Source organism: Salvelinus namaycush, chromosome 31, assembly GCF_016432855.1.
Source record: "Salvelinus namaycush isolate Seneca chromosome 31, SaNama_1.0, whole genome shotgun sequence".
NCBI lineage: Eukaryota > Metazoa > Chordata > Actinopteri > Salmoniformes > Salmonidae > Salvelinus > Salvelinus namaycush.
Window position 1 is genome coordinate 30,603,732 of NC_052337.1, and position 24,595 is coordinate 30,628,326.

General features: G+C 44.6%; 2 protein-coding genes across 3 annotated transcripts in view; both read right to left on the reverse strand.

Annotated features, from left to right (window-relative positions):
• Window positions 1-14,562, reverse strand: part of igsf9a (immunoglobulin superfamily, member 9a) — a 28,415-nt gene extending 13,853 nt beyond the window's left edge. For both annotated transcript variants that reach the window (XM_038971126.1, XM_038971124.1), the window contains exons 1-11: window positions 14,138-14,562; window positions 9,907-10,001; window positions 9,558-9,752; window positions 5,977-6,123; window positions 5,239-5,387; window positions 5,002-5,119; window positions 3,646-3,787; window positions 3,333-3,478; window positions 3,080-3,222; window positions 1,246-1,386; window positions 555-671 (exon numbers count right to left, since the gene is read on the reverse strand). In XM_038971126.1, the coding sequence (XP_038827054.1) occupies window positions 555-671; window positions 1,246-1,386; window positions 3,080-3,222; window positions 3,333-3,478; window positions 3,646-3,787; window positions 5,002-5,119; window positions 5,239-5,387; window positions 5,977-6,123; window positions 9,558-9,752; window positions 9,907-9,967 (1,359 nt within the window). In that variant the 5' untranslated portion in view covers window positions 9,968-10,001; window positions 14,138-14,562. The remainder of the gene's footprint in view (window positions 1-554; window positions 672-1,245; window positions 1,387-3,079; window positions 3,223-3,332; window positions 3,479-3,645; window positions 3,788-5,001; window positions 5,120-5,238; window positions 5,388-5,976; window positions 6,124-9,557; window positions 9,753-9,906; window positions 10,002-14,137) is intronic.
• Window positions 14,563-15,956: 1,394 nt separating this feature from the next.
• Window positions 15,957-23,643, reverse strand: LOC120025915 (transmembrane protein 230-like). Its single transcript, XM_038970633.1, has 4 exons — window positions 23,458-23,643; window positions 19,290-19,404; window positions 19,004-19,126; window positions 15,957-16,437 (listed from the first exon to the last, which is right to left on the reverse strand). Exons 2-4 carry the CDS (start codon window positions 19,389-19,391, stop codon window positions 16,297-16,299), a joined length of 366 nt encoding a protein of 121 aa, XP_038826561.1. The 5' UTR covers window positions 19,392-19,404; window positions 23,458-23,643; the 3' UTR covers window positions 15,957-16,296.
• Between the last annotated feature and the right edge of the window lie 952 nt (window positions 23,644-24,595).

Below are 24,595 nucleotides of genomic sequence, written 5' to 3' on the forward strand. Positions count from 1 at the left end.
GGAGGACAGAGAGATCAGAGTACTGAGAGTGAAGGGCAGGTCCAACCTACAGACAGGGAGGACAGAGAGATCAGAGTACTGAGAGTGAAGGGCAGGTCCAACCTACAGACAGGGAGGACAGAGAGATCAGAGTACTGAGAGCGTGTGGCAGGTCCAACCTACAGACAGGGAGGACAGAGAGATCAGAGTACTGAGAGTGAAGGGCAGGTCCAACCTACAGACAGGGAGGATAGAGAGATCAGACTACAGAGTCCTGAGAGTGAAGGGCAGGTCCAACCTACAGACAGGGAGGATAGAGAGATCAGACACACAAGCTGGGCTGATTGCTGATGAAGGGCAATCTGCAATCAGCGAAGTGTTTGTTTGTCTCTGTTTGTCGAGAGAGGGGTGCTTGCTTGCAGGTGTGTGTTAAATAATATCTATTTCTGCCTCAGGGTTTGTCCACAGTTCATACTATCGTATTCACATGTTGACAGCCCTGTGTGCTGGCTTGTTGACTGAAGAAGTCAGTAGAGTACAGTCATTTGCTGTGGGGTCTGTTGGAGTGTTCTCACCTTGCTCCAGGTTATACTAGGGGCTGGATCTCCAGTGGTCTGGCAGGGAATAACAAGCACTCTCCCAACCTCCTGTCTATACTCCTTACGGGGACACACGCTGAGTGACGGGGGGTCCTGTGGGTCATAACGAAACAACCAGCCGTGTCATTTAGACAAGGAGTTTATCGCAATTAGAGAAAGTGAGTGAAACAGTTGATTACCTTCAGCTTTAGCCAAGATTATTCTATTTACTAAAGGATTAGATCCATAATTAACGTTGATATAGAGGAGCTATTGTAATCAGACCACATTAAACTCAATTCATGTAACAGGCTGACAAGTAGAGGAGTGTAAGAAGGTCATCAAAATGCTCATTGGCTATCTCAGATAAGAGCTCTCTCTTCAGTATGAGAGAGACTTTTAATTGGGTAGCATTTTATTTTACAGTGCTGTTTTCATAGGAATTTACCTGCAATTTACAAGGAAACTAAGTGGTAAAAATGGGATATTCTAGTCTAGTTAAATTGCACAAAATTAGTAACCAACTACTTGCTTCCAAATTGGGAGCAATAACTTTTTAAAGAAACAAACCAATATTGCAGAAGTTATTATTATGCTATTACCATTTTACCACGTCATTTCTAAGTAAATACCTGGTAATGTATTTCCTGTACAATAAACTGCTAGAGAACATTGGGTGTACCCTGACCTGTAGGATGACTGTCGTGGGCCCTGATTGGCCCATGGTCCCGTAGCTGTTGTAGGGGGTACACGTGTATACGCCTGTTGCATCATCATTGGCAGTAGCCATGAACACCGAGCCTTCAGACGTCAACGTCCATCCTGGGTACTGATTAGATAAAACAGAGCGAGGGGTCAGAGAACTTCAACAGTTTTTTAATTCAGCTTAATGTGAATAATTATGTAAACAATGAATAGCAACTAATATCTTAGCTGAGGATAAAGCTAAGTGTGCCAAGCCCAAAAAATGATATACAGCGCCTTCGGAAAGTATTCAGGCCGCTTGACTTTTTCCACATTTTGTTACGTTACAGCATTATTCTAAAATGTATCAAATTGAAAAAAAATCCTAATCAATCTACACACAGTTTCTAGAAATGTTTGCAAAAAAAAACTGAAATATCTTATTTACATAAGTATTCAGACCCTTTGCTATGAGACTCAAAATTGAACTCAGGTGCATCCTGATTCCATTGATCATCCTTGAGATGTTTCTACAACTTGATTAGAGTCCACCTGTGGTAAATACAACTGATTGGACAAGATTTGGAAAAGCACACACATAAGGTCCCACAGTTGACAGTGCATGTCAGAGCAAGAACCAAGCCATGAGGTCGAAGGAATAGTCTGTAGAGCTCCGACACAGGATTGTGTCGAGGCACAGATCTTGTTCAGGGAGGTGACCAAGAACCGGATGGTCACTCTGATAGAACTCCAGAGTTCCTCTATGGAGAAGGGAGAACCTTCCAGAAGGACAACCATCTCTGCAGCACTCCACCAATCAGGCCTTTATGGCCAGACAGAAGCCACTCCTCAGTAAAAGGCACAGGACAGCCCCCTTGGAGTTTGCCAAAAGGCACCTAAAGGACTCTCAGACCATGAGAAACAAGATTCTCTGGTCTGATGAAACCAAGATTGAACTCTATGGCCTGAATGCCAAGCGTCACGTCTGGAGGAAAACTGACACAATCCCTACTGTGAAGCATGGTGGTGGCAGCATCATGCTGTGGGGATGTTTTTCAGCGGCAGGGACTGGGAAACTAGTCAGGGTCAAGGCAAAAATTAACAGAGCTAAGTACAGAGAGATCCTTGATGAAAACCTGCTCCAGAGCGCTCAGGACCTCAGACTGGGGTGAAGGTTCACCTTCCAACAAGGCAATGACCCAAAACACACAGCCAAGACAACGCAGGATTGGCTTTGGGACAAGTCTCTGAATGTCCTTGAGTGGCCCAGCCAGAGCCAGGACTTGAACCCGATCGAACATCTCTGGAGAGACCTGAAAATAGGTGTGCAGCGACGCTCCCAATCCAACCTGACAGGATCTGCAGAGAAGAATGGGAGAAACTCCCCAAATATAGGTGTGCCAAGCTTGTAGCGTCATACCCAAAAATACTTGAGGCTGTAATCACTGCCAAAGGTGCCTCAACAAAGTACTGAGTAAAGGGTCTGAATACTTAAGTAAATGTGATATTTCCAGGTTTTTTAATATAAATTTGCAACAAAAAGAAATTCAACTGTTTTCGCTTAGTCATTATGGGGTATTGTGTGTAGATTGATGAGGGGGAAAAAACGATTTAATCAATTTTAGAATAAGGCTGTAACGTAACAAAATGTGGAGAAGAAATCAAGGGGTCTGAATACTTTCAGAATGCACTGTATATATCTCTGTTAAATGGAAACATATTCTCTGTTGAGCAGTAGGCATACAGGGCATATTGATTCCTAATGGAAATGGTCAAATCAGCAGCATCACACAGTTAATGGCTATCTCTATGAGGGGAGATATGAGGCTGATCTCCACCATTGCCAGATCCAGTGGCTGTCCATCCTTGGTCCAGTCGACGCGGAGCAGGGGTGGCTGAGCTCTCACAGGGCAGGAGACCAGACCTCCCAGGCCGGTGGGGAGATATGTCTGCGGTGGCATCAGGAGAGCCTGGGCAGGGTCTGAGAGGAAACAAACTGAAGGTTGGATGGGATTTATGGACAGATAGAATTTGTGTCATTATGTGGGGACTGAAGATTGGAGAGGAACACATCAACACATAGACACTTACGTGTCACAGTGAGATTGGCAGATGCAGTAGGCGGAGTCAACAGTCCGTTGGTGGGCATGCAGGTATAGTTCCCAGAATCGTCTGGGGTAATGCGGGTGATGAGAAGGGTGCCGTCCACCATGATCTTCACACGGGACTTCAGAGCCCTATCACCAGAAAAAAGACTCAACTTAAAACACATTCAGACACACAACCCGTAAAGGACATTCAAATGGGGCAAACGCCTCATTAGAAACATTACATCATTCGCAAAATCCCATGTAAATACACAAATCCAACATAAAGAAACCGGGTCAAAATACACCAAACCCACTCTATGTGGTAGACATTCTCTCCCTCTCTCTGCCACACATAGGTCATGTTGGGAGGATCAGCCACCGCCTGGCACTGCAGCTGGGCATCCTGGGTCATGTTGAGGGAGGTGTCCTTCGGGGGGATAACAATGACTGGAGGACCTGTTTGAGATGGAAAGAAATCCCTGATCTATTCTATAATAAAACTCAGCAGGACATGGCAGATTAGCAAGATATCTAAACTCCAATCAGTTATCTGGTAAGAGCAACACTGCACAGCATGACAGTGACATTCATGTTGGGAGATTATGGCTGATTGAGATAAATACTTAGAGGATTTGTTTGAAGGCCTGTTTTATAGGCTTACATAAGGATTTGAAAAAGTGACTACAGCCAGAAATCAAAGCCTTATTATAATCCAAACAGGTGTCACTGCCAAAAACACACCAGAATCTAAACGGCATATCCTGGACATATTGACGTCATGCGGCATAACATAGTGTGACTTAAAAATAAATGGAAAATATTTTATTACATAAGTGAAATTTATGAGGAAAAATATCCACAGTAAGGACACACCATATAAACCCTTTGGTCACCTGTAACTGAACATCACACATCCACCACCAGATGGCGATAACAACTCTCGACACTCAGAGGATAATTAAAGAGTGGCAGTAAAATAACAATAACGAGGCTATATACAGGGGGTACCGGTACAGAGTCAATGGGCGGGGGCAGGTAATTGAGGTAATATGTACATGTAGGTAGAGTTTAAAGTGACTTATGCATAGATAATAACAGAGAGTAGCAGCAGTGTAAAAGAGAGACGGGGTGGGGCAATGCAAATTTACATTTTTACATTTTAGTCATTTAGCAGACGCTCTTATCCAGAGCGACTTACAGTAGAGTGCATACATTTTATTACATTTTTACATACTGAGACAAGGATATCCCTACCGGCCAAACCCTCCCTAACCCGGACGACGCTATGCCAATTGTGCGTCGCCCCACGGACCTCCCGGTTGCGGCCGGCTGCGACAGAGCCTGGGCGCGAACCCAGCCCAGCCTGGGCGCGAACCCAGAGACTCTGGTGGCGCAGCTAGCACTGCGATGCAGTGCCCTAGACCACTGCGCCACCCGGGAGGCCGGGTGGTCTGGGTACTGGCAAATAGTCTGGGTAGCCATTTGATTAGATGTCCAGTAATCTTATTGCTTGGGGGTAGAAGCCTACTAGACAAGGTGTTGGGAGATTACCATTGGAAGAAAATAAGGACAGAGTATTCCGCTGAATTTTTCTATTCTTCCAGTATGACCCTGGGGGAAACTGTAGACGGGGAACTCCTAAACAAACAACCAGAAAAATAGCGACTGACCTTTGACTTTAATTTTTGTCACATGAGTCACATTGCCCTCCGCGTTGGAGGCGAGACATTCATACTGTCCTCCTGCCTCCCTGTCCACTGCTCTGAGAGACAGCGTCCCACTCAGAACCTGAGAGAGGGGGAGAGAGCAATGAATTTCCCTGCAGGGACAATAAAGTTTGCATTGAGAGAGAGATAGATTGCAATGTTGGAGGGGTAGGGGTGATTTTTGTTTTTTTGATTCCTCACCTCAACCTTGTCTCCTCCAATGAGAGTACCATCTTTAGCCCAGGTTATGGTGGGTGGTGGGTTACCGCGGGCAACGCAGGCCAGAGAGAGAGGATTCCCCACTAGAGCCTCCATGACAGGGGGAGGGGTCTTGCTGAAAATAGGAGGAGCTACAGAACAACAGCAAAGACAGTCAACACAACATCCTCTATCCCTTTTCCACAGAGAGAGTTAAACAGGTTGTAAAGGTGAAGATCTCACAAAAAACAAAGCAGAATCAGCAGGTTTGACATAGTTTAAAGTCATATTGGCTGAAGGCGATTGACCTGGGGTAAGCAAACATCCCTTAGAGGCCAGTCATTTACTGTACAGCTCACCATGAGTAAAGCATGTGTTTGTTTAGGAGACAGAGAGAGGTGTTCTGCCTGGCTGTGTGCTCCAGGCCCTCCTGCCAAGGCATCTTAACCTTATTAGACAATGAGCCTGAGACGTGACCCTGCCGTTGACCAGGCCATGTGCCTGGCTAATCTGTCCTAATGCCTCTGCGCCTCTCCTGCTCCTCTCTCACCCCACCAAAAGTCTTCCTAGCAGGAAAGTGTCCTATATGGGTGCGTTTGTCTGAGCAGTCATGTTTTGGTGAGAGAGGTCACAGAGAGACAGAGGGAGTGTGTATATATGACATGATAGGGTACGATGAGGATAGTAGGACTGTATGGCCTTAAAATAAAGCCCCTCCCCATCACAAGCCCCTCCTCTCACCAGTGACATACAGCAGGGTCCAGGTGCCATTGCGGGTCTCATCTGTGGTTTTGTCCAGCAGGAGGATGCGACACTCATACAGGCCCTGGTCCTCTATGAGGAGCCCCTTCACCCTCAAGACAGTATTCCTCACCAGAGACACACGGCCTGGAGACACAGGGGAGGACACAGGGGTGAGAGGGCACGAGACAGGGTCAGAACCAATCAAACCATTGGAAATAATGAGGAATTTCAGGGAGGTTCAATACAAAGAATGTGTTTTACAACTGATAGGAATGTTCTATGATACTTCAATTGCCTACAGATAAAGCCTTCACTTCCAAACATCAAGCACACACGCACTGGGATCGTCATCGAGAGCTTTGAAATGTTATCTCCTGGTTGCCAGGTGACTGCACCCTGTGGCAATGGTGTTTGCTGACTCACCCCTCCCTCCTTCCCTGTGGCGTGTCTCTCCCTCTCTCATCTCCCTCACTTCATTTCTCTTAAGTTGTCATAACTAAATAACTGAAACAGTGCAGTTTAGCAGCGTGATAAGCCTGGTCTTCACAGACAGTGAAGCATTGAGGAGAATATCCAGACACATACAGCTGCTGCATAAACATACAAGAACATGAGCATGCCTCACTCTGTAGTGCTAATGTGTTTGTGACATTGAGTCATTGAGGTGTGTTGAGCTAATCATTAACGCCAGTCCTTGTCTCCAGTGACAGGGAGGGACCGTTTCTATGCCCACAGTGGGGATCAGGAAGCTACTGCAGTTAAAGGGGTGGTGGCTGTGATAACAGATGAGGAACCGACTATGACAGCACATGCTGTTTACTTTTCCAAATGGAATGGGGGCTAAATCCACATGTGTCACGGTCAGAGCAAAATACCCATTCACACACACCCACTAGGGATTGGATCCCCTACCGCTGTTGTGATTTGAAAAGGTTCACATGAAAAAAATGCATCTCTAGATTTGAATAATATGTAAATTGAGAAAGCAAGAGGAGAGAGAGACAGGGAGAGAGACACGCACGTATGCACTAACACAGGCACGGTATTGCATATGCAAACAAATCAACTCTGTAATGATTTTAGTGGGGCTTAGCGTGGGGTTTCAGTGAAGGCATTGTTGATTTAAATACAATCACAAGACTGGCCCAGTGAGCCTCCTCTTTGGCAGCCATTCTCCCACATCATGGCATTCTCTGCAACCACCAAATGTCACTCCCCTCCACCACTCCTCTAGCCTCGTATATACCAGACTTATTAACGCTGCAGCGAACCATTCACGTAAGCTCGCGGGATCAAGCAGCTCGCGAGGCTACCACTCCTCCCCCTCTTTCTCTCGTTCTCCACTTGCCGGTCCCTCCTCTCCTTTGGCACTCTAATGATCAAAAAGGTATTTCTGTTGACCGCCCTGTCAGTCTCTGTATGTTTAATCCAGGACAACGCTCTCTCCAACACCCATTAGTACAGATAGAAGTGTGGGACATCTGAGTCCGATGTAACTAATAATAATATGTTTCCATTGGGTGTCCAGTCCCGCAACTCAAAAAATTTGACCACACCCCATTGCTCTGAATACATCACGAGACAAAGCCCAGCCAGGTTTGATCCTTCAATGGCCTCAGCTCTCAGGTGACAGCCCAACGGAAAAGCATCTACACTAACAGCACAGACGCATGACAATGGCTCTGCTCAAATAATGCACTTATTTCAATACACTACAACCCAATATAATGTTATGTTTTAATTTGTAGATGAATGGCAACAAACAGATTAGATCAGGATCACTAAATTATGCTAAACGTGCACACAGGCTGCCTTCAATCTACTATCACAGCTTTGCATTTGTGTAAATATCTGAATATGTTTTGTTGCTGATGGGACTTTCCAAGTGCCCACGGATATGAAATTCAGAATCTATTGTCCCTATCCCTTCCTTGAGACATGTCGTCACCCTTTGGCAAAGGATTCCCAGGCACTGGTATTCTAGTTTCGGTCAGAGAAGAAAGCAGATAGAGTTACCTCCTGAAACCCTTCAGTTCCTAATGTCTGAATGTTGTTCTCCTGTTAAGAGACGCTGTGATCATTTGACATTTTAATCATCACAGTTTGGCTAAAGGCTACCAACTCAGAGACTAGGAAACTGCTATGGAGCCGTAGGCAGGCCTTAATGAAATATTAGTCATTCAATATAACAGTCAGTAGCCTAATAATCGTAATATGATCCAATGCTGGTCCGTAGATGGTGGAAAATATACAGGCCAGTACAGTGGGGATATTCTTTATGTATTCATGATTTGCTTTGTAGACACTCTGGTAGTAATGTAGAGTACAGGATATCATTATGTTACACAGCATTTATACAGCTGTATTTCCCAAAGCATTGACTATTCTCTCTCCTGGGGTCTGAATCAGCATTTCTGTGTATACAGAACTAACAACCTGCTCTCTTCTCCGGATCACTTCTCTCCCTCTCCTCTGCTCTATATACACAACAGACACTGAAAATACCCATTCAGCTCTTCCTCCTCCGTAATAGAGGGGAGAGGGCTGACCTACCCAGAGGACATTAGTCTCCTCTCTACGTTTCTTCTTAGGTTCCTGCCTTTATAGGGAGTTTTTCCTAGCCACCGTGCTTCTACATCTCCATTGCTTGCTGACATCTGCTGATGTTAAAAGGGCTTTATAGATACATTTGAGTGATTGACTTTCTTGCTTTTTCTTTGGCAAGAGCAGCACTGAAGATTGAGGCATCCGTTATCTCTCATCACCAAGTCATATGACTCTGAATGGCTTTATAGCAGGTCTGCTCTACAGCAGTGTCAATGAGGCATGTATGGTTATCGTATTTCCCTGTCTGGTTGGCATGGGTGTGTCATCTGGCTCTCTAACATTCTAATACGAATTGGCTGAACAGGTGTATAGTGTGATTTCTGAGCTCTAGCCAATACACACATATGAATGCACTGCACCCGTGCACAAATTCCAATGATCAGAGACAGGTCAAATCTCACTCCCACCGGACCGTTGGAAGACAGATCTTCCTCTAGTTAGGATCGTCCTAAAACACACAGACATGCTCTCCCTCTGTCCACGTCAAGCCCTTTGTCTGAGACTTTAAAGGACAGAAGCCGTCACAAAAGGTATTTCTGCTCTATTGAAGATCCCTTTCCCCCATAGACTGCCTTTGTTCTCTGACCCTAGGGCGGAATGGGGACAATAGACCATGATGCAATCTGAGAGGACCAACGAACACAAAGCCCCCAGCTCACACAGCCCATTGGGGTGTGGTGCAGTTAGGAGGACTGAAGCTGACAAAGGGATGAGTTACTGTTGTTTTTTGAGTGAAGATAGCTGTTAAGGAAGGATATAGGTAGGATGAAGTCTGGGTGGACTTTTACTGTAGGAAAAGGGGCTTGACAGTGTTAATGGACAAGGCCTCTGGAAAAGACTGTTTGGGGTCTGGAAACCTCAGCCTTGGGCAACAAAGTGCTGAGACAGACCTGACAGGGGGCTGAAATGAAACACTCTCACTGCAAGATTAGATCCCAGTTGAGCTTCTGATGGGCTGAATACGGACTTACCCTCGTAGTTGGGATGCACCCGAGGAGCATACACTCCAAACTTGATCAGGACTGGGATGTCGAATCCCTGGCGCACCCATTCCACCACGTGCAGGGGCACAGACGCACCCGCGTAAGGGAGTGGCAGTCTACACGCCATCTCCACCACACTCCCTACCTTGGCACGCACCTCTGGCTTCTGACCGTGAGTGACCCCTATGAGGGTCAACAACAAAAAAGACATTATAAGCATTATTATAATCCTGCTGAGGGAAATGGCTGAATGTAGGGACAGGTATGGATGTGGCTGTGGAGGAAGCGAATGACAGAGAGTTCATTACAGAGGGAAAGCATTAAGTACTCTACTCACACAGAAGGCACAGTGCCGTCACCATGGTAACATCCAAAAAATAGTCTCTTTTTGGTCCCATAGCTGCCAGTCAAACAGCCTCCAGCATACTTGATCTGTTGACAAAAATACACACTTGTCACACATTGCATCTTGCAAACAAAACAGACACCTGTCACCTCTCTCCAAACTAGCGGGAAAGAGAGAACTGACAGTTGTGTCTAGCTTATAGACATATGGAAGATGTGTTTAGATTTCTTCAAGTACCTTTCTCAAGATTGGAATTCACCCCATATCATTTCACAAACGGATATCCAACAGACAACCCTCCCAGCCCTACATGGTTCTCATAACTTCAATACCCATTAAATGTCACATAAGCAGAGCACCTGACCAGCTCCAGTAAGAATCAGTGTGGTTTTCTCAGAGAGCTTAGTGAACTTGTTGGCTGTCAGCAGTCAAGGACAGAAATAATCTGGGCTGCAGCAGACATACAGCAGCCAGCAGTACTGTACTGCATGTGGTGCATCAGTCATTGGTGGCATAAAGCTGGCAGTAGACTACTTCAAGCAGGTCAAAGACGATATTGTGCATGTGTTTATGATCCACCATAAATCCATGATGAAGGTTTCCAGTTAGGAGGGGAAAAGTCAGAGCTTACCTCTCCTATTTTAACCTATACAGTAACCCTACACCAAGGGTCGGCAACAGGCGGCCTGTGTGCCAAAACCGGACTGCAAACAATTTTTGGGGGGCCCCCCAGTTTTTGGTCAAATCACCTGGAATTGTGCAAAGAAATTGTTTCATTTAGGATATTTGTTCCCAAGTATCCCCTCTAATAAAAAAAGATTCATCTATGATCGTGTCTCAATGTGATCAAGGTATGAAGTTATTGTTATTTTCAAATACAATCTATTTTTGGGCTTAGTTGTGGTCAATTTGCAGTGTATAAATTATTATAATTATGTTCTGCCCCGACGACCATCCACTCTGAAAAAAATTGGCCCAGGGCTGTATCTAGAGGCCTACCCATGCCCTACAGTATGCCTCCATAAAGCTAGAGATACATGGATTACTTTGCTGGAGACCTTGACCACATAAGACGTGTGTGGCGTGCTCGTGTGAGGGAGCGATTTAACGGGCTAATACTCCACTCAACACTTCATCCGCAGCACGCTTTACCACACACCACTAATGCCAGCTTATTACGCTAAGTTAATTAGAGCCACTGCAGACCGCAAGAGCAAAGGCTATTCTTAGAGGGAGCAGCGGCACTCACCAAATCCCACGGACACGTGTCATCCTACGCATACACCCACAAATCAACAAGTCCACCAAAGAGAGCTGCAATCAAGCTGAAGAGGATTTCATAGCAATTCAAAATGCATTTTAACTTCAATGAAAAATATTGAATGCATTGAAATGTAAAAAGTATCAATAGTAAATCGTGCATAAGTACAGTTGAGTATGTATAGAAAGTAATTTTCTATGGGTCTTCACTGTCGGTATTAGAGAGAGAGCAAAAGGTCAACAGTGACCGCTCCCTGAATGACCAACTGAATACGTGCAGCAAGACTCACCCTGGTAACACAATTGCAAATAGGTCATAGGCTACGTATAAATTGACACTCACCATAAAACTTTATAGGACTCTCTTGCACAAAGTCCAGATGACAACCGCAATTAAATAAGATTGTCTTGTAAATTGAGTATCATGAGGAAGTCTCTAGTACTACAGTAATAACCATTTTGAGTGTGTTCGTCTGTTGTTACTCTATTTCAATTGCATTACTAAGCAACCTGCCTATTATCTTTCCTCCAAAACAGAGAAAGGATGAAAGGTTTGACTGGTTAGTAAGAAGGGCTTGGTGTGTACACACAGGGCTGACTGTGGATAAGCAGCAAACCTACTGTCCTAGCATTTGGCTCACAATGAACAAGGACTAATACCCAAGAGACCCTACTCCAAGAAACCCTACTCCCAGTGCTTTTTAAATGCCCGTCTCTCTCCAGCATGGAGGTCAGGTAGATAGAATAATCTGTTCTAGAGGCCAGCCAAACAGAAGAGACAACTAAGCATTCATAAAGAGACCAATGACATAATCCATCTGTGCTGTAGGTCTGTCTCATTCTAAGATGTCCTAATCTGAATCCTAATCTAAATGCAAAGTAAGCCCTGAGTGTACAATCGGACTGTGACAATGGAGGTGATTTGGGTGGTGCAATAGCCATACATAGTGAATGTACAGTTTTACGACCATGATTTGTTAAAGCAAGCAAAGATTGCTTCTCTCTTCAAAGGAAAAGCACTGCAATAAAGCAATAAAAGAGGGTGAGGAAAAACAGAGCCAGAGCAATAGTCAATACTGGGATAGTCGAGAGAGAGGGGGGGGGGGGGGGGGGGGGAGTTGTAGACTAGGGAAAGGTCCGGAAACATTGGGAAAAGGCTGTTGATTTATTCATTTGGTTAAGTGTTAGGCCTAATCAATAAAGGTGTTTACTCATTGTTGAACCATAACTAAGAGAATGAGACAGAGAGAGAGAGAGAGAGAGACAGAGACAGAGACAGAGCCAGACAGAGCTGTGAAGCTTCTTTAACCGTGGCAACCTAGGCCTGGTCTCTGGGCAATTCCCTCAGTACACTTCCTGCCTCCAATAAGCAGTGTTGCCTTACAAACACACTGACGACATTAACACAACGCTCCTGCAATGTTTGTAGAGCAAAAACAACAGCCCTAGTCAACGGGCAATGCCTATCTTTGATTTATCAGCATATAGGAAAGCAGGGAGGGCAGTGAGAATGTTACTGGTGAAATACTATGTGCATTACTACATTTAATCAGGGAAATGGGCAGCGATTGATTTGTAGCCACTAGAGAATACTTACCCATTCACCTAGCTCTATAACCCAGCCATAACCCTGCCTGGACACTGGCTAGAGAGGAAGCTCTGGATGCTGTTAAAATGGAGGCTTTAGCCAGATGTGCATTTAAGAAGGAAAGATTCCAACTCATCCATTGGCACTATAGGTGTGAGAGAGATTTTCTCACTCTTATTCTATTCATGTGAAATGGAAGAGACGGGTTAGGCCTATCACATGTGGGTTTTGGGGGTGAGGCATTGGCCGTAATATTAAGAGAGGTCACAAAGATCCCACACCTCTGAGTGATGCCGTGATTGAAAGTATTTTTAGAAGCTCTGTGAATGTGTGTGTGTTTGTTGCAGAGATGTAGAAATGTTCTACAAGCAAAATAATAGATTCTAAAGGTGTCTTTGATGATCACACAGAGGTGACTGGATAAGCAGGTGTATTACACACCTGTTAATGCAGGTTGATCCTGCCAGCCGTGGTTTGAGGACTGAGGTAATGAGGACTGGTTGTTCCTAGTCATAACAAAGCACTCAGAACCCCACAGGTGAGATATTGTGCTCTATTCAGAACAAATTAGGCTTCTCATTCTCTAAGCCTCAAGGTATAAGGGCATCTTCTGAGTAATAGCATAATAAAAGGGACGGTTTTCCCTGAACCTAGAAATCATCAGGGAAATGATTACATTCTCACATATCTGTTTGGAGGAGAGTTACCACTAGATCTCTTGCTAGTGGGCTGGAATCCCATCACGACCGATGCAGTTCACACTTATAGCCTATTTTTACCCCTTTTCACTCAATAGTGATAACAATCTCAATTTAAAAGCATCAAATGGTATATGATTGGAGTATGTGGTTTAAATCTACAGTAAACTAACATAACCCCCACAACCCCTATTCACAGCAATGCTAGCACATATTTTACAATTGGCTATTATACAATTACTTTTCTTGTGTGTCCTAAATTATTTAGGCAAGAGTAAAGTCACCTCACTCCACGTGACTCCAGTGATTCAGGAGGACTTTAAACCTGAGCATAAATAATAAATATGAGGGTGGCATGGTAGTCAACTGCAAACACTGGCTCAGAGTACAATGAACCCAGTGATCTCTTAAACAAGTATCCCAGTTCCCTGTTTGTCATGTCTGCGACATCAGAGCAGGTACAAGTGTCGAGGTTAGTCTAAAAAAAAGATGCTCAAAAAGAACTGGCTTGTAAAATAAATTCAGATAGGTCAAGACCCACATTTGAGTCCTTGAACAGGTTAAATCCTAGAAGGTTCTAGTAATAAATATTTAAAAAGCCATACAGAAGAGATAAAAAAATATATATATCTTGAAATTGTCGGGGAACAAATTGATTTAGCAAAATACAATTTACCTGTTTTACACTAATGCAAATAAAGGCAGGTTGTATTTCCATTTAGTGCGTCAGTCTGAAGTATTCTTTCAGTAATTCCTCTAGTCCTCAGTGCAAAAGTTACAGGTGTTTCACCGTGTTATTCTCAGGTGGCAAATATGTTGTTTTAAGTTTCAACAGGTTTGCTGATCCTTACTGAAATATCGAATAGTATATGCAATTTAAAGCAAGTCAATGATGGCGCATTCTGCGCTGAATTCTCAAACACAATTGCTAGACGCGTTGTATATCCATCATATTTCCTCTGTAATATCCAACATGTATACGAAGATTCACGATACTCCCAATGTTAGAAAGCCCCCTAAAAAGCAGCGAATAACTTTCCCTGCACATTTGATGCTCCGTGGCGAAGGTTTCTACTCTCTCACCTCTTCTCTCTTCATTGAGCCGCTTGGTTGACCAATCACCTCCCCCTCCCGCTCTCCCTCACACACGCAGGCAAGCGCTCGCACGCACGCACAATTTTGGAAAAAGGTTTGAACCAATTGTGCTTTCTACTTTCCAATCTATTTACCTTTTTAGCACGTTTGTGTGTGGTTTAAAATTGTATTTTGTAGGCCTTCTTTGAACTGAATGTTTATTTTATTTAACTAGGCAAGTCAGTTCAGAACAAATTCTTATTTACACAATGACGGCCTACCCCGACCAAACCCGGACGACGCTGTGCCAATTGTGCGCCGCCCTATGGCTTTCCCAATCACCGCCGGTTGTGATACAGCCTGTTGCTTTCCTGCATGGACTAAAACTAACTTATCAAATAAATAAACAATTAAAGATATTTGAAATTAGACTGAATGAAAATGTAAAATAGTCTACACTAGTAGAATAATTTAATATCCACACAAAATGTATGCTTTTATTTTATGAAAATGATATTTCCATTGGAAAAACAACTGCAGGCTATTCCAGTTTCCTGACAGTAATGAAGCCTGGTGCAAATGCATTATATCCCATTACCGATGATTGTAAATAATATTTCCCATTCTATTACAAAGATTTGGCCCAAAAATATTACAATAGATGATATGGGAATATTTCTTCAAGCTATTATTCCAGAACAGGGGCAGGTCATAAAAAACATGTTTGAATTGAGACCACAAGAGGGGGCACTTCGACAAATGATAGTATCAGTAAAACCCTGTTATTGCAAAGATAACAGCAAAGACCTACACTGACTGTACAAAACACCTTCTTCATTTTGAGTTGCACAGTTGCGTCAAGTTGGCTGGATGTCATTTGGGTGGCGGACACGGGAAATTGTTGAGTGAAAAACCCAGAAGCGTTGCAGTTCTAACAAACCGGTTACCCTGGCACCTACCGGTACACCCCGCTCAAAGGCACATAAATATTTTGTCTTACCCATTCACCCTCTGAATGGCACAAACACAATCCATGCCCCAATTGTCTCAAGGCTTAAGTCATTCTTTAACCTGTCTCCCCTTCATCTACACTGATTGAAGTGGATTTAACACGTGACATCAATAAATGGATCATAGCTTTCACCTACCTGGTCATTCTATGTCATGAAACGTTAAGGTGTTTATAATGTTATGTACACTCAGTGTCTACGCTTACGAGCTACTTGCAGCTTAAAATCTTGAAAACAAAAGGACATTCAAACAAGACTAAATGAGGTGCATTAGTGCAATCTAGCAAGACGCTCTATGTATCCTGCAGAGAAGTAACAAGTACCATGTTGATCAAGAAATGTAAGTATCATTTTTCCTATTTTAATAGAAAAAATAAAGATACAAAAAAATTACATATTTGTACAAAGCCATGCCATTGGATCGTTTATTTTATTATTATCAGAAATATGTAACGTAAACTGGATAGTCTCTTTTACAACCAATCACACATCTTTAGAGAGCATTACAGATAGTCATGACATAAATATATAACAGGCCTTGCATATCTTAAATACTCTTGCATAATCTATAATGCTCTATCAGTAATAAATACTGTTAAGTTGAAAGCCAGAGTCGCATTGCACACATGTGATATGCAATAAAACAAAGAGAGTAAAGTTAAGCCACTTGGTGATGCTGTTTCTCAGTCTGGGAGATACTCGAGGTAAATGAAACAGTCTCTCATGCAGCTAAGAGGGGCAAAAGGGTGGCTCAGTCGTCAAAGTCTGGAATGTCGTCATAGGAGTATCCGCGGTAACCCTTGGAGGCGTAGTAGGCGATTCGTAAATGGTAGAATCCAGGAAGGAACACAAGGATTCCAATTATGAGGACTGGAACTGTACGGTCCGGGTGCTGAAAAATAATATCCTATTTAGTCTATGTATCACAATCAGTGCCTGATTAACAAATTAGCCTGTGTTTCAGTATCTTTCACAGAGAGGCGCGCACATACACAGATACAGGCACTCTATCCATCAAATTACAATTTGGCACATATGTATCATACAACACCACAACCCTCTGACAAGGCAGGGCTGTAAGAGGAAGTACTAGTAGGCATACTGACCCCCACATGGCCAGTCAACACACACAGCATTTATTCTCCAAGTGATGTCACACTAGAGGGAGTGTGCTAGAAATGTAGTACTGTAGGTGGTCAGTGTCCATGTTTCATGGCATGCAAAGATGTAAATCGGTTTTAATTTAGGGGGTTGTTTTGATGTTATGCGCACACACTGTTGAGATGAGAACTCTTGAAATATCTGGAAATGAATGGTCACTGATCTACATGGGTGTGGAATGTGAAATGCAGACACCCAGGAAAGGAGTACACTTCAAGCTCAATCAGCCAGGTGGTGGAGGAACCTAGGAGACCTGATACATTGATCCCATTTAGGATGTTACTGAAGAGGAAAGCAATGAATAGCCTGCCATTGTCATTTACAATAACATTATAGTATTGTACAGTGCATGACTTGGGATGGAAGAAGTGCAGGAGCTGTCTTTTTCCAAGTCGGTCCATTAGACTATGTCCACCAAAATTCACAAATGACATTATACTATAGAGACCTCTGATTATTCACATTTTTCATGACTTTTAAAAACATTTTCATGACTATAGCCTACATGAACAAGTAAGCATTTTGAATGGAAAGCTGCTGTGTGATCCCATGTAGACCTACCACCTCCTGCCGTTTTAACCTTGATCAAGGCACTTAGCACCCCACATAGATCTGCACTGTTAGTCACACGTTGTCAGCATGTGGTCAACCCTCCATCTGGAGAGCTCCTGGGTGTGCAGGCTTGGCTTTTTCAACATTACAAACAAATACTTGTCTTTATAAAATGATTCCCTCATTCAACAAATCAGGGATCAAATGGATACGGTATGCTACTTCAAAGCAATGTATCTAACTATACATGTTTATGCACAGCAAGTTATTTGTCAATTAGGCTATTCTTAGAATATGTTTTACGTTGTCGTAATTACATGGCTACTGTGTAATAAAGGGGAATCCCAGCTTTTATTTAGACTCTACAGTGCTGGTGGAAAGGCAACAATGAAATGAATGCTTAGTTAGCTATAGTTAACTAGTGAGATAACTGCTACAAGTTATGTTTTGAATTGGTGATCTAGTTAGTCTGTCTGTCTATACTTGCTGCTGAAATGTCGCGCTCTGTCTCCACGGGCAATAGCAGCACCACAGACAGGCACTGAAGGGTCATTCCAATAAGGGCTCCCGAGTGGCGCAGCGGTCTAAGGCACTGCATTGCAGTACTAGAGGCGTCACTACAGGCCCTAGTTCGATACCGGGCTGTATCACAACCGGCCGTGATCAGGAGTCCCATAGGGCAGCGCACAATTGGCCCAGCGTCGTCAGGGTTAGGGGAGGGTTTGGATGGGGTAGGCCGTCATTGTAAATAAGACTTTGTTCTTAACTGACTAAATTAAAAGATGTAATGGCTGATATGTCGTTTTTTTATTGATTGATCATATTTAAGTGTTTTCATGAATTACATGAACAATTCTGAAATTAATTTCAATGACCTTACAGACCCTCACTTGACAACTTGGAACAGCGCATCATGCCATTCAGGCTGGCACATGTTCAATCTGCGCAATCTCAAACAGCCTACTGTCACTCACAGATTCACAGACTAGCGGGCAAATAAACTTGAACAAAGCGGAATCAGGAAATGAATGCCCACTCTTCATTGCTATTCAATGAAGATCCTGCCTTCATTCCACTTTGATCAACCTTTTTTTGCCTCAGTGTGTGAATCTGGGCCAGCGATAGATTACTTTGTTTTTATAGAGGAGCCGGACAATTTCAAAGTCATCACATAATACTGTAGTACTGTAGGTGATGTTGCTGCTGATTGTTTCTTTCAAGCCAGGATATCAGCCCACCAAAGGGCACCGTTGTTTTATGTAGTCAAGCTACTGCAATGACGTCATATACACTACATGGCCAAAATTATGTGGACACCACTTCAAATGAGTGGATTCAGCTAATTCAGCCATACCCTTTCCTGTTTCAGCATGACAATGCCCACATGGACAAAGCAAGGTCCATACAGAAACGGACTTGAAGAACTTGACTTGCCTGCAGAGCCCCGACCTAAACCCCATCGAACACCTTTGGGATGAATTGGCATACCGACTGCGAGCCAGGCCCAATCGCCCAACATCAGTGCCCGATCTCACTAATGCCCGTGGCTGAATGGAAGCAAGACCCCGCAGCAATGTTCCAACATCTAGTGGAAAGACTTACCAGAAGAATGGAGGCTGTTATAGCAACAACAAAGGGGGGACCAAGTCCATATTAACGGCCATGATTTTGTAATGAGATGTTTGACGAGCAGGTGCCCACATACTTTTGGCTATGTAGCGTATGTATGTCTGTGAGCTACTCACCGAAACTTCTATTGATCCTGCAAGAAGAAGCGCACCGATTACAATCAGTAAGGAGCCAATCAGGAAGAGGAATGTAGCCAGGGCAATAGCCTTGTAGGGAACTTTGGGAGGGCTTTTCTTGAACTGTTTGGTATAAAAGGTAAAAAGATTGGATTCATAATAACCAAGACAACCACAGGTTACAATGATATGTGATATGACAGAGATTACCCAAAAAGGCTCAACTATAGGTAGTTGGGAGTTAGAGATATGCATGTAATGCAACATCCGGTTGTCTGTGTCTCACCTGCAAGTCAATGTAGCCATCCTCATCGCCAGCTAGTCTTGAGTACTTAACTTTGTTACTGGATACCCCACCACCAGCAACAGTGCTGCGTGCAGGCATCATTACAAGACAGGGGCTGTGTCAGGATGGAGCAGGCGACAACTTGAATGGCATTCAATTAACATGCAAACTCATATAGACTATATAACAGAGTCCAGAAAGCGATATATGCATAGCTAGTTATAACTTACATAAGTAGCTATAGCTAGCTAAGTACTGTACAGACAGAGTAACTAGCTAGTCGCTACAGGCACACAACTTGGAGGCAAAGGCACTGCAAAACAGAGGTGTATTCATTACGCCGACTCTGTTGCAAAACATTTTGCATCAGAAACGGCTTATTACTCCAAACAGAAAACGTTTTGCAACGAAAACGAGTTTATTGGGACAAATTCAGGTAGGTCCCTCCCCGTTTCAAATCAAATGTATTTGTCACATGCTTCGTAAAAAACTGGTGTGGACTAACAGTGAAATACTTAATTACGTGCTCTTCCCAACAATACAGAGAAATAAAATAGAGAACTAATATGAAAGCTTTGTATTTGTAGTCAACTTTGTTCTGAAGTTATCGGTGGTCACAGAAAGGCGGAGAAACCATGTGATTTTATGTTTGGCGGAGATCTTCTGTGTATTAAGTGACGCGGGAGGGCACAAATTGAAGGTTACATATGTAACCACGGTTATGTGAGCTATATGGATCACTCCAATATATTAATATTTACTCCCGTGTACACCAGTATCACGGCTGGGGTCCACCCCTATATATAGACCCTATGGCCGCAACACACGTTCTCTACATAATTTGAGGCGCTGTAGCACCGTAGAGGTTTGGAGTGTAACCATGGTTACATATGTAACCTTCGTTATGTTTCACTATATTGGATCACTCCAATATATATTGGTATACCCGTACCAGATTAGTCAGTGCTAGAGAGACCAAGCCAGCCAGCGGCAAAGTCCCAGAGTGGGACCGAGCCGCAGGGGCTATCGGAGGGGGGGGGGGGGGGTCCCACCACAGTCCCCCGAAAGGGAGGCGATGCCCGATAGTACCTAGCAAAGGTGCAAGAGGAAGCCCAGCTGGCCGCAACACAGATCTCAGCGAGGAGCACTCCTCTCAGTAGAGCCAAGGACGCAGCCACACCTCGTGTTGAATGTGCCACCACAGATACCAGCACTGGCATGCCAGCCAGGCAGTACGCTGTTGTAATCGTGTCCATGATCCAGTGAGAGCCTTTGCTTTGATAGCCCAGCCCCCAGGACTCTCTCACCATAGCAGACAAAGAGCTGGTCTGTTGTTCTCACTTGTCCAGGAGTGAGGAGATCTCCAGCCGCAGGGTTTTCAGGGGGTCGGCCACCGTGGTGACACGGAGGCCCCTGAAGGACGGGGTCCGGTACCTGAATTGGAGTTGGTACCCCTCGAGCATTGTGGACAACACCCAGGGGGACTCCACAACCTCATCCCACTTTACCCTTTGAGACTGAGAGAAGCGGCCGAGGAAGGGTGTGTCAGGGGTCCTGCCTCTCCTCTGGCGCCCTGAGCGCCTGCGTCTCCCAGGCACATCCCTATGGTAGTGACGGTTAACACCATCACACCTGTCAAAGGGAAGCCATAAGCTCAGCCAAACCAACAAGGCCATGAAGCAGGGGTCAGACGCCCTGGGAGAGCTTATGTCGTGACCTGCTTGGAGGAATAGGAACCCGGTGAGGGTTACTATACCCAGTACCTCTGCAAAAAACAGGGAAGACCTGTGTGGGAAAAACAGGCTGTTGCTTCACCGCACACTGTGCCCCTCCCCGCTTTTGTCCCTTAGCACGAGGCGATTGGGCAGGAGAGGGGCCCCACCGTCGTTCGGGTGCAGGTGGGTGGCGACGGTCCGTCTGCCTTGGACCCAGGGCCTGAGGCGGCGGCATGAACCGTCTCAGGGTCTCCCGGTCCCTACGAACCTTATCAGTCTGCTCTAGAATGTCATCAGCCCTGGGGTGATGGGGTGAGTGGCAAATGTGCTCTGGAGAGCAGCTGGCAGATGCGATTGGGCCAGCCAGAGATGGCGCAGGGAGGTAACCACCTGCACCGTCCGTTGGCACGGGCCACATCCCTCTGGAGCAGGGAAAGCAGGCAAGACACCTCAATCTCTTCCTTATGTGCCCTCCTGCAGCCGGGAAAACAGAATCTGCAGCAGCAGTTGGTAAGGCGGCCAAGAGAGCAGAGGGACCCATATGTGGCTTTCAAGTCCGCATCAAAGACTCTGGGGGGGTCCCGCCTTCAGTCGCGGGTTCCGCCCTGGCAGAGGCCCAGCTCTCCTGCAAGGTCTCGCAGAACTCAGCAGAGATGGGGACAGATGGAGTCATCGCCATCCACCAGTTGATGTCCAGTGCAGTGGTTACCCAAGTGAGTAGGCTCCTCATAGCCTCGAGCCACTGGGGGCGATGAAGCCTCGTTGGCGGCTTCTGATGGCCTAACAGTGCCAGCACCGTCCCCCAGGAACAGCCTATTACTGGTCAACATGGAACAGTTGTCATCGCCATCGAAGCTATCAACCTCCTGACGCAGGGCATGCACTCTCCATTCAAGGTGGTCCCAGCGGTCCGACTCATGCCCCGTCCAGGACTGGCAACAGATGGGCTCTGCCTGCAGTGGCTCCTGCCATGCTTCCTGGGAGGGGTACTGGGCCCAGTAGAGGGACTAACAGCTCGCTACCGCACCACTCCTGATGGATGAAGCTCGTCCCCAGCCTGAGCCCGGCCGACCCACTCGCGCATGGCCTCCAATTGTGCAGGCGTTCTGAGAACACCACACAAAACAGGCATCCAGTAGGGAGCTCCACCACTCTCTCCGTGTGGCTCATACCCAGGCAGTGCATACATAAGGTATGCGGATCCCCAGGGGGGATGGCACCATCACACCGGTCACAAAGGGAAGCCATAAGCTCAGCCAAGCCAACAGGGCAACGAAGCAGGGGTCCGACACCCTGGGAGAGCTATGGCGTGACCCGCTTGGAGAAATAATAAATTATCCAGTACCTCTGCATACACAGGGGCAGACCCCTGTGGGAAAAACAGGCAGACAAAAAAAAACAGCAACCAGGTAATAGATTTTTTTATTCGTTTTATGACAACTGCAATACTACCTAGCCGGTTTAATATCTATGCAGTAAAAACAGCACCATATAGAGTTACGCCCGTTAAGGAACTCCAAAGTTAATGTCCCAATGTAGTGGAAAGCCCACCACGACAATCACACACTGCAAGGGAAAGAACAAGTAAAAACCCTGCAGGATAATTAGCAGAGAACCTGCGCAGCATGTTAAAGCAATTCACAACACACATATAGAACAAACCAGTCGGCAAGTTGTGTAAGGTAAATTAGTTTGTGGCAGCAAGTTCCACCAATATATTAATTCACATGGAGTCGTAGTGTAACACTAACGAAACACAAGCACGACAGATCAAACGCGAGCAGCGAGTCGAGCACTCAAGAGGGGCTGGCCATGTGGCCAGTGAGTATACTTCAACGCAAGATATTACACTTATCAGTGACTTACCAAGCGAAATTCTGAAAGTTGCTACCTCAAAACATACGGACGTCCGCCGAGAAAATTAAAGAGAACTTGTGTCGCGGCCATGGGGTCGCACCCAGCCGTGACACAGGTGTACGCTGTTGTAAATCTGTAAATTCTCACCTCGGATGTATCCCAATATAGTGAAACATAACATCTAACGCATGTAGCTGTTCTACGAATGGCCTGAGACAGGCGCTAGATTACGAGCATTTTCTAGTACAACGTTAATAACGATGGTTTTGTGAAACAGCTCGGAGATTTAACGATGCTACTACTAAGATGATAACGATGAATTTAGCCTTTAAAATGTTTTTGGGAAACTGGGCCGTGTTATTGACAGTCACGTTAGCTAGCTAACGTTACATTCAACGGGGGTGTATTCATCGCGGAAACCGTTTATCAATTAATAGGCAAACAGAGCAAAACGGTTGTTTCTATTCGACAAAATTCAGGTTGGCCCCTCCCCGTTTCGTTTGCTTCCGTTTAAGAAACGTTTTGTAACCGAATCGGCGGTATACACCCCTGATGAGCTGGCATAGCTTGCTAGCTAAATAAACATTACCTCTCACCTGTATTACTGCTGGACGCAAAATAATAAGTGACATCAACGTAATACTATTTTCCCCAATAAATGCTCATTTCGCGGTAGTGATAGACTTTTCAAATAGCTACAGTGTTTTGTTCACTTGTTTTCTATCTACAGAACTTCACCAAGCCCTCTGTCTGCGTCCTTGTTTCCCCGTATTCGTGGCTGCGCGCGCAAGAATTGGTAACCAACGTACAGCCTTCTACGGTTCACAGACAGTCTCGAGCGGCCATATTGGTAAGGGCACAGTAAATAGACTGGTAGGCATGCTACCCCTGGCTCCTCTTTATACAACTAGTGGTATAATAAGCAATATGGCAAACAAAACTGAATGACTTTTGTAATAACTTGGGTGACTAGCCCTACATGTTTTTTCCTAACTCTAATATGTGATTATATGAATAAAACAATAAGTATTCACTCACTATCAGCTATCATTGTAGCTTGTTAAAATGGTAGCTGTTATGAAAACCTCTACATGCATTGGTGAGCTCCAAACCAATTATTTGGTTTGAAATGCTATACAGACACCTTAACTTTCCTGCCTGAGAAATGGAAATAAATATTTTTTGCACCTACAAAAACGTACAACACGGAAAATGATGTACAGTATGATAAGTAATCATGGCCTCTTATGCTAATTAAAATCAGACCTGGATATTTTGATTGATTAGGAGACAAACCAAATATAATAGCATAAATAGTTATATTTGGTTGTATTACTATATGGTTTATGAACCATCTCTGATAATAGCAAACTAAACTAAATCAAATCAAATGTTATTTGTCACATGCAGCAAATACAACTGGCTTAGACTATACAGTGAAATGCTTGCTTACAAACCTTTCCAAACGATGCAGAGTTTAAAAAAAATAATAATACAAAAAGTCCAGGATCCAGTTGCAGAGGGAGGGGTTCAGTCCCAGGCTCCTAGCTTTGCCTGATGCTATAGTACAGTAGATGCTTCAATTCAATAACATTAGCAGTCAGCTCACATGTAGAGACGCAAGAAGCCATATGAGTGGCTACTAGTCTGCAAGTCCACTCTAATGAGATGCAGAATCCAATTAGAATCGACACAATTTCTTTGAAACGCTAACCTGGCTATTGTAGTTAAGAA